A 13,575-nucleotide genomic window follows, 5' to 3' on the forward strand; every position below is an offset into this window, starting at 1 on the left:
TGCTCAGGACACTGTTACCCAAATACTTGTGTACGTATACATGATACGTATGATGGAATATTATTCAACCACAAGAAGGAAATCCTGACACCTGCTACAACGTGGATGGACCCGGAGGACGCTGTGCGCAGTGACAGAAACCAGACACAGAAGGACACGTCCTATGTGACCCCACTCACTGGAGGTCCCTAGAAGAGTCCCGTCCACAGAGACAAAGAGTAGATGGTGGGACCCAGGGGTGGGGCAGGGGGCAGGCAGTCAGTGTTTCATAGGGACAGAGTCTCAATTTGGGGAGATGGAAAGTTCTGGAGACAGATGGTGGGAGTAGCTACACAACAGTGTAAGTATGTTTGATGCCCCTGAGCTGTGTGCTTGGGAAGGTTTAAGATAGTAAGTTTTCCGTTATATATATTTTCCCTCTCTCTCTCTCTCTCTCTCACATACACACACACACACACACACACACACACACACAGAGGCAAGGTAGGGTAGGGCTTGGCAAACACTTCCTGCAAAGGGCCAGACGGTAACTATTTTTGGCTTTGCAGGCCACACACTCTCTTTCCCAACTAATCAACTCTGCCCTTGTGACACCAAAGCAGCCACAGATAACCGTTGAAGAGATGGGCGTGGCTGTGTGCCAATAAAACTTTATTTGCCGAAACAGGCAGACGGCCGGATCTGGTCTGTGGACTGCAGTTTGCCGAGCCCTGATGCGGAGTACATCCCTACGTGCGCTTTGCTTCTGTGCGTGTCTATGCCTGCTTATGCGCAGAATATCCCTGGCAGGTTACAAGAGGACAGGTCTCCAGAAGGGACAAGCGGGTGACCAAGGGAAAGAGAAGAAGGGAGAATATTCCTTCGGTACTGTCCGGACTTTGACCCATTTGAGATTATGACTATTCACCAAACTCAAAACGGCACAAAAAAGAGAGAAAGGCAACTTGAAATCTCCACTGTCGGGGCTCAGAGACGGTCCCCCGAGTGAGCGTGTGGCAGAGACCGAGGGCCTCACCCAGACGGCGCCGGCCGGACAGCCGCAGGGCCCGGCATGTCACTCACCCGAGCCTGACGTTGGCATACAGCTCCCGTGCCGTCCGCGTCTCACGCTTGCGCAGGATTTCCGCATCATACCAGAAGCCACGCTCCTTGGGGTTGTCGGGGTTATAGTTGAGCATGACCACCTGGCCGACCTCTATCTCCTGCCACTGCAGAATGGTTCGGGCACGGGCCCGCACGTCGCGGGGACTCATCTGGACCACTCCATTCTCCGGGTAGCTAGGAGGAAAACCCCATGCTCAGATCCCGGGGGGAACACCCGACTTCACTCCCCGGGGAAGGAGATAGAAGCCGACGCAGAAAAGGCTGTGCCAGCATGGGTTTGGGTCACTTTGATCACGGTGGCCTGTGAAGTCCCCTCCCCAACAATCTCCTTGGCGGGTATGGAAAATACACAGCCAGAGAAGACACACCCCGATTACAGAAGGTGTTGTGGGTTCAGCTGTGTGTCCCCCAAAAAGACTTGTTGGGAGTAGTAATCCCTGGTACCTGGAAAAGAGAGCTCACTTGGAAATAGGGTCTCTGCAGATGTCATCAAGTTAAGAGGAGGTCAGCACTGGGGGGGGGACCCTAAATGCATTGACCGGTGTCCTTTTTTTTTTTTTAATTTTTTTTTTCAACATTTTTATTTATTTTTGGGACAGAGAGAGACAGAGCGTGAACGGGGGAGGGGCAGAGAGAGAGGGAGACACAGAATCGGAAACAGGCTCCAGGCTCCGAGCCATCAGCCCAGAGCCTGACGCGGGGCTCGAACTCACGGACCGCGAGATCGTGACCTGGTTGAAGTCGGACGCTTAACCGACTGCGCCACCCAGGCGCCCCGTATTTCCTCTTCTTAATAAGGACACCGGTAGGGGCGCCTGGGTGGCGCAGTCGGTTAAGCGTCCGACTTCAACCAGGTCACGATCTCGCGGTCCGTGAGTTCGAGCCCCGCGTCAGGCTCTGGGCTGATGGCTCGGAGCCTGGAGCCTGTTTCCGATTCTGTGTCTCCCTCTCTCTCTGCCCCTCCCCCGTTCACGCTCTGTCTCTCTCTGTCCCAAAAAAATAAATAAACATTGAAAAAAAAGAAATTTAAGAAGAGGAAATACAACACGGGGCGCCTGGGTGGCTCAGTTAAGCAACCAACTTTGGCTCAGGTCATGATCTCACGTTCGTGGGTTCGAGCCCTGCGTCGGGCTCTGTGCTGACAGCTCTGAGCCTGGAGCCTGCTTTGGATTCTGTGTCTCCCTCTCTCTCTGCCCAACTTCCCCCATCTCCTCAAAAATAAATAAACATTTAAAATTAAAAAAAAAAAAAAAAAAAAAATAGGGCGCCTGGGTGGCTCAGTCAGGTAAGCGTCCGACTTCAGCTCAGGTCACGATCTCACGGTTTGTGGGTTCGAGCCCCGCGTCGGGCTCTGTGCTGGCAGCTAGGAGCCCAGAGCCTCGTTTGGATTCTGTGTCTCCCTCTCTCCCTGCTCCTGTTTTTCTCTCTCTCTCTCAAAAATAAACAAACATTTGAAAAAGGGGGGGGGAGGGCACCCGGATGGCTCAGTCAGTTAAGCAACCAACTTAGGCTCAGGTCCTGATCTTGTGACTTTTGAGTTCGAACCCCGTGTCAAGCCCTGTGCTGACAGCTCAGAGCCTAGAGCCTGCCTGGGATTTTGTGTCTCCCTCTCTCTCCCTGTCTCTCCCTGTCTCTCTCTCTGCCCCTCCCCTGCTCACGCTCTGTCTCCCTGTCTCTCTCAAAACTAAATAAAACATTAAAAAATTAAAAACAGGGGCGCCTGGGTGGCTCTGTCGGTTAAGCGTCCGACTTCCACTCAGGTCATGATCTCGCGGGTTGTGGGTTCGAGCCCCGCGTCGGGCTCTGTGCTGACAGCTTGGAGCCTGGGGCCTGTTTCGGATTCTGCGTCTCCCTCTGTCTCTGCCCCTGCCCCACTCGCATTCTGTCTCTCTCTCTCTCTCAAAAGTAAATAAACATTAAAAAAAAAAGAAAAAAACAAAACAACAAGAAGAGGAACTTTGACAGACAGGAGAGTGACGCGTGAAGACAGAGCCAAAGACTGGAGGGACGCGGACACAGGCCAAGGACTGCCAGCCGCCACCAGAAGCTCTAAGAAGCAAAGAGGGACCCTTCCCTAGAGCCTCCGGAGGGAGCGCCGCCCTGCCGGCCCCGTGATTTTGATTGTGGACTTCTGGAGTCCAGAGCGGGGAGAGCACCAACTCCTGTTACTAGAAGCCACTCAGCAGTGCCACGTACTTTGCTGGGGCAGCACCCCCCGCCCCAGGGCTTACTACAGACGACATCTGTGGAGGCAAAAGACTGCTGCCTGCCTCCCCGTGCCTCTACCGGGAGGGGTTTATGGAGAGGGGCTTACCTCGTTACAATAGGAAGGCATTATTCCCAACATGCGAGAATATTGTAGCAGCCTCGAATAAGGCATAAAGTAATTGGGCTGAAAGAAACATTCTACCAACAACGAGGTTACACCTCAGCCGAAGGGGAATCCCTAGACCCATCACGACCGCCCGCAGCGCCTCGTGCCCCCTTTTCTCCAGCAGACGTTCGAGAACGAGGGTTGCCCAACTTTCCCCGAGGGTCAGACAGTGAATGTTCTAAGGTTTATAACTACCCAACTCTACACAAGCAAAACAGCCACAGCCAATATATAAAGAAACGGGCGTTGATGTGCTCTGATAAAGCTTTCTTCACAAATCCGGGCGGCACAGGGCTGGGGACGCGGCCCGAAGGCCGCAGTGTGTAACCCCCTCCGAGAGGCCGCGGGTCCTGCAGGGACGGACTCCTTCCTCCAACTCTCCCAGTGGGTTTTTGCAGAGTGAAGGGAGGATGTGCCAGAAACCGGCAGGGAAGCCGATGGGGCCCCTACACCACCCCCCCCCCCGGAATGTAAACTCCCTGGGGAGGCACACGCCCTCTGTTACAGAAGGAGGCATGTCCCCCAAAGTCCCCAGGTCGGAGCCCTAAGCCCTGATGTGACTGCACGTGGAGGTGGGGTCTCCAGTGAGGGGAGCAGCGTTAAGAGAGGCCATAAAGGTGGGGCTCTAGTCCGACGGGACTGGAGTCCTTCGAGAAGGAGACACCAGGGCTCTCTCTTGGCCCCACAAAGGACCGGCCGCCTGAGGACACAGTGGGAAGGTGGCCATCCAAAAGCCAGGAAGACCCTGCCAGCCCCGTGATCTGGGGATCTGCAGCCTCCAGAACTGTGACATGTAGCCGTCCAGCCTGTGCGGTCTCGTGACGGCCACTCAAGACACCCGAGGAGCACATCCGAGGTCCTCTCCGTGACAGACGGGGACTCCCCGTGCCTCGCACACAGTAAGCGCTCACTAAGTACTTGTGCACTCCGGTGAGGGACAGACGAGAGAGCCGGGAACCGGTTCATGCGGTGGCGACACAAGGCACGAACAGAATAAAACAGGAAGCGGGGTGGGCGGGGCACCTTTCCAACTAGATGACCCGAGGAGGAGGGGGTCCGCCTGGCTGTGGGTCCCCGAGACGTGGCTCCTCGAGGGGTGGCCTCCTGTGTGGTTTGCTGGCGTGGGTGGTGCCAACCTCCAGGCCCCACATACACGGAGCCAACGCCCCGGCCCGGCCACCCTCGGTGCCACTCACTCGTCATATTTGACGTGGTAAATGATGTCGTCTTCGGGCGTCACACTGGAGGTAGAGCTGCAGGGCTCGTCTTGCGAAGGCGCCTTCCTGGTCACCCTGACAACCTGCGCCTCGAACCACGCCCCCATGTTCGTGTCCCGAGCATCCACATAGTCGTTGACCTGCCAGGGGCGAGAAACCGAGGACACTGGTCCGATCGGCAACGCCGACCACAGACGCCGCAGGCTCTCGGGCGCCCGGGACTTCGGGACCGGGATCAGACCCAAGCGCCCACACAGGATTCCTTGGCTGCGGCACCGCCGCCATTGGGGCCCGGTCGCCCTCCGGGCGGGGGTGTCCCAGGTGCTGTCGGGGACTGAGCAGCATCCCCGGCCCCCCGCTTGCCGATGCCAGGAGCACCCGGAGTGGGGACAGCCACAGACGTCCCCGGGTGTCGCCAAGTGTCCCCTGGGGGCAGAACCGCCTCTGCTTTGCAGTCCCGGGGAGGCCAGAACGCCCGTCTCTCAAGATAAGCTGGGAACCCAGATCTTTACGTGACGCTGGCTGACCTCAAGGGTGGCAGCGAATTCAGGGGTTTCGCGGCCCCTGGGAAGGGCACAGAAGACCCCCGCACAACCCGGACACAACACTCACCACGCAGGATCACAAGGGAATGCTGGAATATTCTGTTCCCACAGGGATGCTCCAGGAGCCCACCCGCTGGCGATTTTCACAGCAGGACCGGGGGCCCAGCCCAGGGAATGAGCAGCCTGCCCGCCCTCCTGGGACCGCAGGTGGGCGCCGGGGAAGCCAGGGACGATGGAGGGGCGGAGGGGCAGGGGGGGCAGGCTGCCCGGCGGCCTGGGGGCGGAGAGACTGGCCGGGCGGGGGGCGGGGAGCACACTCAGCCCCAAACCTTCTGCGCGAGACCCACCTTGTACAGACCCAGCTCCGTCTCGTCCCACGCGTCTTCATCCGCTAAGCCCGCCTTCCCGTCCGCCTCCGAGGCCGCCTCGCCGCTGTTGGAGGACTTGTCCGACTCGCTCTGGCCCAGGCAGCAGCCAGAATCGGTATCTGACAGTTCAGAGTCTTTCTCCTTGCTGCCGCTGGGGGGGAGCACCAGGCTTTGGCGGACCAGGAGCTGGATGGTGTCGTTCAGGCGGACGTCATAGTCGAAGAGAGTGTGGCCGTCCTCCATCTGCAGAGACACGGAGGCCAAGGTCACCGGCCCGCCAGACACCTGCCCTCGCCCTCCCGGTGCCAGGCAGGACTCCGCCACGAGCACAGTGCCCCACCTGCCCTCGCGGAGGCCAGGATCTAGCTGAGGTTACGGGACGACACGACCTAACAACTCCCGGGGGGTGCACGCTGTCACGCCTTCCCTCGGGGCCCTTACGCCTCCAAAGAGATTCCCTGTGTCATACGGCGAACATTCCGTGAACACACAGCATAACCTCCCATGTCAGGAGAGGTTTTCTTTCTTTCTTTCTGAACGTTTATTTATTATGAGAGAGGGAGCCGGAGAGAGGCAGGGAGAGAGGAGAGAGAGAGACTCCCAAGCAGGCTCTGGACCATCAGCGCAGAGCCCAAGGCGGGGCTCGAACTCACGAACCGTGAGATCACGACCTGAGCTGAAATCACGGGTCGGGTGGTTAACCGACCGAGCCACCCAGGAGCCCCAGGGAGGTTTTCTTAATATTCTGTCTTTCGGGGGCGCCTGGGTGGCGCAGTCGGTTAAGCGTCCGACTTCAGCCAGGTCACGATCTCGCAGTCTGTGAGTTCGAGCCCCGCGTCGGGCTCTGGGCTGATGGCTCAGAGCCTGGAGCCTGTTTCCGATTCTGTGTCTCCCTCTCTCTCTGCCCCTCGCCCGTTCAAGCTCTGTCTCTCTCTGTCCCAAAAATAAATAAACGTTGAAAAAAAAAAAAAAAATTTAAATGTGTGCAGCGTCCCAGGACATCAGAAGGTCAGGCTGTTACAGAACGCAGAGACTCCTGGGGGTGAATGGAACCCCCTAACCAAGGGGGTCTCGCTCAGGGTGATCCTGTCCCCAGGGGACACTCGACGAGACCTGGGATCGTTTCGGTTGTCACAACCGGGGTGCTCCCAGCATGAGCGGGCGGGGCCGGGGAGGCCCCCACAACAGGGAGCGACCCAGCCCCCGTGTCCCCGGTGCTGAGGAGACCCTGTCCTAGATGCACCGATGCACACACCCAACAGTCACCAGTCCCTTTGGAGGCTCTGGCTCTCGCTCGGCCCCTCTGCCCACCGGAGTCCCTGCTAGCAAACCCTCCCTGCCAGCCAACTCCCGTGGGCCACCCTGGGCGCGTCCCGGCAAGGGCGCGTGAAGGAGTTTTACCTTCTGAGCCGCATCCCGGTGGCTCAAAAGGCCAAGGAGTTGTCTTTTGCTAGAAACTGTCCCGGGGCGCTCCGCCAGCTCCCAGCAAGGACCCTCAGTGCATCTAGGACTATCCCGATGCCCCAAGGCAGGTTTCTGCACTGCGGACACATGGGGCCGGACTGTTCCCTGCAGGACCCTCCTGGGCACCACGGGGGAGCGGCAGTCCCGACCCCACACGCTCCCTGCCGACCACAGACGTCCCCAGACACCGCCCACCGTGCCCTGAGGGCAGAACTCGCAGGTTCAGAGGCAGTGTCCTAAAGAAGAAGAAGGAGAGAAAGGACAGCAGACACGAATCAACTTTCTTTCCTTCCTTCCCGATGTGCCGGAAGTGGTGGTTCCAAGGCCAGGTGGCGGGCGATGTCTCACACCAAAGCGCGGCTCAGGGCCCAAAGCCCCTGCTGCACTGGCTGCTAGTCTTTTCTTTACTGGTCACAGGCCGGAGAATCTGATGAATGATCACCCCGCTCCCCCGGGAGGATGCACCTGGACACATTAACGCTTGCCTACGGCCACAGGGAATTCCGCGACCCCGCTCCCCCCACCTGTTCACCTGGCACGAGGGTGCAGCCTCCGATGTTCCCAGCCCTGCCCACGTGCCACGGGAAGGCCAGGGTCAGGGAGACATGATGCCGGCCCTCCATCACAGGGCCAGCACAGGACAATGCGTACAGGGGACACAGATGGGAAGGAAGAGACCAGACTGGTCAACCTGCACACCCATATGCACCGCCAGGCTCACAGCAGCCTCAGGGCGGAAACAGCCCAGCGTCCATCAACGGGGGGCGGGGGATACACACAACGTGTCTGCCGCGCACGAACACGTCACTCGGCCTGAGCAGGAGCGAGGCGCCCACACCCGCTGCCCCGCGGACAGACCCTGAACACCTGATGCTCAGAGAGGGAACCAGAGACGAGAGTCCACACGGGGTGTGAGTCCAGAACAGGCTCCTCCAGGGACAGGAAGGGGACTCCTGGGTGCCGGGGGGGAGGGGGGGGAAGGAGCGACAGCTAGTAGGGATGGGGCTTCTTTTTTTTTTTTTTGGAGGTTTTTTATTTTTGAGAGAAAGAACGAGAATGAGGGGGGGAGGGGCAGAGAGAGGGAGACAGAATCCGAAGCTGGCTCCAGGCTCTGAACTATCAGCACAGAGCCCGACGCGGGGCTCGAACCCACAAACCGTGAGATCATGACCTGAGTGGAAGTCGAATGCCTAACCGACAGAGCCACCCAGGCAACCCAAGGACGGGGCTTCTGTCTGGGGCGTTGGAATGTTCTAACCTTGACTGTGGTGACGGATGCACCATGCTGTGAATATAGTCAAAAGCACTAGACTGTGCACTTTAGGGGGTGAACGGTGTGGTACGTGAATCACATCTCAATAAAGCTGTCATTTATTTACTTGTGCTTTTTTTTAAGGGAGAAAGGGAGTCCAAGAAAGGCGGGTACTGTATGATTCCAGCTCTGGCACACTGTGGAAAAGGCAAAGCCACGGAGACAGCAGGGGCTGGGGGAGGAGGGACTGAGCAGGTGTGACACCAAGTTCAATTTCAGGGCAGCGAGGCCCCTCTGATCCACAGTGGCGGGTACGTATCGCCACACCTGTCCAAACCCGCAGAACGCACGCCAGGAAAGAACCCTGACGTCACCCATGCGTTGAACGTAACAGACATGTCACCCTAGCAGGGATGCCGACAGCTGGCGGGGGGGGGGGGTGTACGTGGGAGGCAAGGTGTACTAGAAATCTCTGAACCTTCCTTTTAATGGTGCAGAGAACCTAAGATCCAGGTCATGTCCTCACAGCCATGAGATCAAGCCTCATGCTGGGCTCCGGACAAGGGAGAGCCGGTGGGAGAGAGCTGGAACCAGGGAGAGCACAACCGGGCCCCGAGGGTCCACAAGGGGTCAGGAAGCCCTGACCGTGCAGGAGCAAGGACAGAGACAGAGGCACAAATAGGACAGGGAAAGGGGCATTCGGGCTGCAGGCGGGGGGTGGCAGGGCGCATAATTCACAAGCTGGTCTGGCTGCTTCCTGAGGCCACTTCTGGAACCTTCCAGCAGGGCCCCCGCAGTCCGCAGGAAGCTTGCGCAAGTATCTGCTGTAAGAGAAGGTATGCGTTGTGTGCCCCTCTCCCTCCACCTTGCCTGCCCAAAGCTGTGCACAAACGTTCTGTTCAGGAACCATGGGGCAGAGAGGCTGGGCCCAGGCCTGCCTCATGCCAACGTGTTCGGCATCAGGTGCTGGAACATTCCACGTTTGGATTCATTTTCAAGATCCTAAAATTCCAGAGCCTCTGGCCAGCTCAGTGGGTGGAGCGTGCGACTCTTGATCTCAGGGTTGTGAGTTTGAGCCCCACACTGGATATAGAGATTACTTAAAAATAAAATGGCAAAAAAAGAAAAAAAAAGGGGGGGATCCTAAAGTTCCAGCGGAGGCTAATGGCATGAATAAAAAGTACAGAAGCCGAACGACAGGTGATCTGCACCTCATGGTAGCAGTCCTAACGTTAAAATTAAACTTGAAGTCAACATCTCGTGGAACCAAACTCTGCACTGAAAAATCCCTCGAACTTGGTTTGGGGCCGATAATTCCATAAGTGACAATCCAGGTCTAGGCAAAACTACCCACAGTATTTATGTCTGTCTGTCTCTCTCTCTCTCTTTTTTTAGAGGGAGAGAGAGCAAAAGCAAGCAGGACAAAGAGGCTGAGAGGGAGAGAGAGAGAATCTCAAGCAGGCTCCACACTGACAGCATAGAGCCTAACTTGGGGCTCGATCCCACAACCGTGAGAGCAGGACCTAAGCCAACAAGACTCAGACACCCAGCCAAGCCACCCAGGCGCCACTGTCTTTCTTTTTTAATCCAAGTATGCTTCCTGGACATTTGGAATTTTCGGCCACGCATGCCGTGCAAGGGCGAAATAAACACGTACGCGATTTGACATCTAAACACGCTGGTTCCCGTTGGAAACTGGGATTAAAAACTTGCCACGCCTACCACTGCTGCCCACTCTCTGCCCCCTCATGACAATCTCAAGGGCTACTTTTCAGGGTGCAGGGTGCTGCCCAGAGGCACGAGAGGTCAGGAAATACACGCCCCAGGGCCTGACAAGATGTGGTTCTTCAGTCTGCTCGGAGCAGCCATTTCAGCGAGAGGTGGGGGCGACAGACGCCAGAAGGGGCTTACCGTGGGCCTTGAGCCTCATACCAAGAGGGAGGGACCCACAGCTGGACCCACAGCTGGACCCACAGCTGGAGGAGGGAAGGGAGCACTGACCGGGACTGTGGGTGAGCTGGGAGAGGGAGGAAGCAGGAAACTGCTCTGCAGCCCTTCCCGGGAGCGCAGCCCTGGCCCCTCACCTGCCCTGCTTGGCCTCCAGGCTCTGCAGCAACCCGACATGCAGACAGGACACACGGACAGAGATGGGAGAGAAGAAAACACGTGAAGCCGGAGCCCAGATGCGGCAGAGGGGACAGGGCTCCCCGGTTCAGCGGGGAGAGCAAGGACAGCAGATGAGCACCTCAAGGCCACACACGACCCCTCCTCATCACCAGTAGCTCCGTGGGGTCTTCAACAGGGTCCAAGGGACTCCTGAGACCACACAGTTTGCGCACCCCTCCCCGGGAAAACCTCTCTGCAACACGGTGTCCTAGGGGACCTGTTCTAGTACATTCCGCGGCAATGCTGTTCCTGACAGAAACCCTGGACCCCGAATGGAGGCGGGAAGGGGTGTAACTGGCAGGCTACAGCCAGTGTGACAGTCTAGCCTGCACCTGTTTTTGTAAATAAAGTTTTATTGGGCTCCTCCTGAGACACGCCCATTCATTTGCATACTATCTCCCAGGGCAGGGGCGAGCAGTCCTCACAGAGACAAATATTTACATAAGGGGTTTGCTGACCTGGCTTAGCGGGAATGCCCTCCAGCTGGGAGCTGGGGGGAGGGGGGGGACCCTGCCTCGAACAGGCTGAAGGGCAGGACTCTGCTGCCCGACTCTGACTCTGCCCTTCAGGAAATCGGGGACAGCGTTCAGGAAGAGCCAATTTGAGCTGGTGGGGTGCGAGGACACGAATGACCCTCGCAAGGCTGTTCTCAGGGCGCCATTCAGACTGATCCTTCAGACTGTCCTTAGCACAGCTTTTGAGGCCCGTGAGGCCGATTTAGCTGTTTTCCTAAAGTAAATTATCTACTAAATCAGTACTTCCCAAGTGGCGGCAAATGCAGGGAACGAGCCGCCCCCCCCCCCCCCCCCCCCCCCCCCCCGGCGTCAGCAAGGCCAAGGGGGAGAAACCCAGAGCCCACGGATTCATTGCACCTTTACCGCTAACCGGCCGGACCTGGCCATGACCGCCCTGCTTTCTCACCAGGCCGCACGACACCCACTTCCTTGGGCAGGGAACGTGGGGAGATTATGTGAAGAGCACAGCACTGCACCTGAGCTCAAGTCACCACGAAGGACAGCCATTGTCATTTTCATGGGCAGCCAAAAAAAAAAAAAGGGCGCCAGATGCCTCTCGCCCTTGCCCAGGCTGGGCCTGCCGCCCGAGTCCCTGCCCCCATTCCGCCTTCTTGCATTTCCGCCAATCAAGCGACATAACCGCCAACCTATTCAGCCTAAACAACCCGGCCACGAAACCCTCCCATATCCTGGAGAAAGACTCAGCTAGGTTCTGCTTTATCGGCTCAATCAACCTCCCTGCAGCCCTTGGACTACTACATGTTTCTTTTGGGGGGGGGGGGCGAGGAAGGATTACAAAGACTCTAGAACATTCTGTGGAAACAGCCTCTTGCCCCCACTGGAAACTGCACAGCTTTCTATCACCTGTTAGCTTGGTCTGTTTGCAGACTTGACTCACTGAGGTGCTGCTATATAGGCCTTTGTCCCCGTCCTCCCCCCCCCCCCCCACCCCGTCGCTGTCCACACCTCCCGGCAGCCAGGCCAGGGCCTCGCCCTGCATCCTTGGGGAAGTTGCATCACGCTCCAGGCTCGGCTTCCTTATCCGGAAGCCAGAAGTGACGACACATTCCCTCACAAAGCTGCCGAGTGGGGCCCGTCTCTCATCGCTGACATCCTGAAAATTAAAGGTACAACATACGTGTCTAACGCCTGCAGGTGTTCGTGTTAGCGTCCCGCTTTATAACTTACACAGGAGTTGTAAGGACTTCTGTGTGGATCAGATATCACATTACGAATGAAGGGTGATGGGGGTTTGATTACGTGGGCGTAGACATTGGTCAAAACTGCAAAGGGTCCGTCTGCTTTTGGTGCGTCTATCTCACTGTATACAAATGCCACCTTAAAAAAAAACACACACACACACAACCACACACAAACTGATATTGAACTCTCATGACAGGCGTGCTCAACTATTTAGAGAGAGCGTGAACTAGCGTCTGCAACTTAGTTTGAAACGAGTTCCAAAACATACAGTGGCTTGGTGGACAGAGAGGAGGGCAGAGCAAACTGCAATGACGCGAATATGGAGACGCAAATGCAGAGAAGCGTCCGTGGGAAGGCCCAGGGGTGGGTGCTTAGGTGTTCATGGCTCTTGTGACTTTTCTGCAGGCTTGAAATGTAACAACTGTAACACGCGCCACCTGGGAGAAGCTCACAGCTATTCAAACTTGAGGACAGGATCCAGCCCACCTCTGAATTACACTGTGACCTGTTTCAGAGGTTCTCAGAAACTCCGCTCCACGAAGAGACTGAGTGGCTAATAGAAGTCAGCCTGGATGCCACAGAAATGAGCCGTTGTTGGAGGCGGAAGACAGCACCTCGGCAGAGGTTACTCACAGCCCTGCCTTTTTTCGAAGTCGCAGGCGACCAAACAGTCAAAGCCCCCAGTTCGCGGGACCGGCTTCCCCTCCCCAGGCAGGGCGGGCTAACTCAGATTCTTAAGACATTGAAGTCATCCTGCCTGTCGCAGGAAGGAGGTGAAAGGTCTCCCAAGGGCACCACAAGCCCAAGAAATTAATCATCAGGTCTCATTTCGTGGTAAGCACGCTGGATCCTCCCAGCCCCCAAAAATCCTGGCGGGCCAGGCGCAGTGTTGATTTCTCAATCGAGACACCAGATGGCGGCAGTACCCACTTCAAATGCAACAACAAAGTCAGGCACGCGCACCCCAACTGAAGACTTTTAATCCGGTACAGTCGCTACACCGCTGTCCCTACCGCGCACCCAACTCTGCGATGGCCCCTGCAGATGGGACTGGCGCTTGGTGTCGTGCTATCTTATCCCACGCCCAGGGAAATCCCACTCACAGGACGTGCCATCTCCCCAGAGATAGCGACAAAAACGGAAACCCCCCTGCTGCCCCTGGAGAAAGCGTCCCAAGTGTGGGCAGCTGGGAAAGCAAGGGTGGCCATTTTAAACGCCACCAGGGGCCCAGGGAGAGAGCGAGAAGAAAGGAGACGGAAAAGCGGGGCCCGCAGACCCGTGGAAAGCACAACGTCCCGCTCGCTCTGCACAGCGGGCCCAGAGCGGCGGAAATTCCTGGCGAGCAAGCGCCATCTCCGGACTCTGAA

At 57.3% G+C, this 13,575-nt stretch overlaps 1 protein-coding gene across 1 annotated transcript in view; it reads right to left on the reverse strand.

Moving 5' to 3' along the window:
- Positions 1–13,575, reverse strand: part of UHRF1 (ubiquitin like with PHD and ring finger domains 1) — a 33,422-nt gene that overhangs the window by 19,249 nt on the left and 598 nt on the right. The window contains exons 2-4 of the mRNA XM_086699405.1: positions 5,588–5,851; positions 4,675–4,835; positions 1,063–1,278 (exon numbers count right to left, since the gene is read on the reverse strand). Of these exons, the coding sequence (XP_086555531.1) occupies positions 1,063–1,278; positions 4,675–4,835; positions 5,588–5,851 (641 nt within the window). The remainder of the gene's footprint in view (positions 1–1,062; positions 1,279–4,674; positions 4,836–5,587; positions 5,852–13,575) is intronic.

This window comes from Puma concolor, chromosome A2, assembly GCF_028749965.1.
Source record: "Puma concolor isolate L17-30 chromosome A2, mPumCon1.1.hap2, whole genome shotgun sequence".
In the NCBI taxonomy this organism is placed as follows: domain Eukaryota; kingdom Metazoa; phylum Chordata; class Mammalia; order Carnivora; family Felidae; genus Puma; species Puma concolor.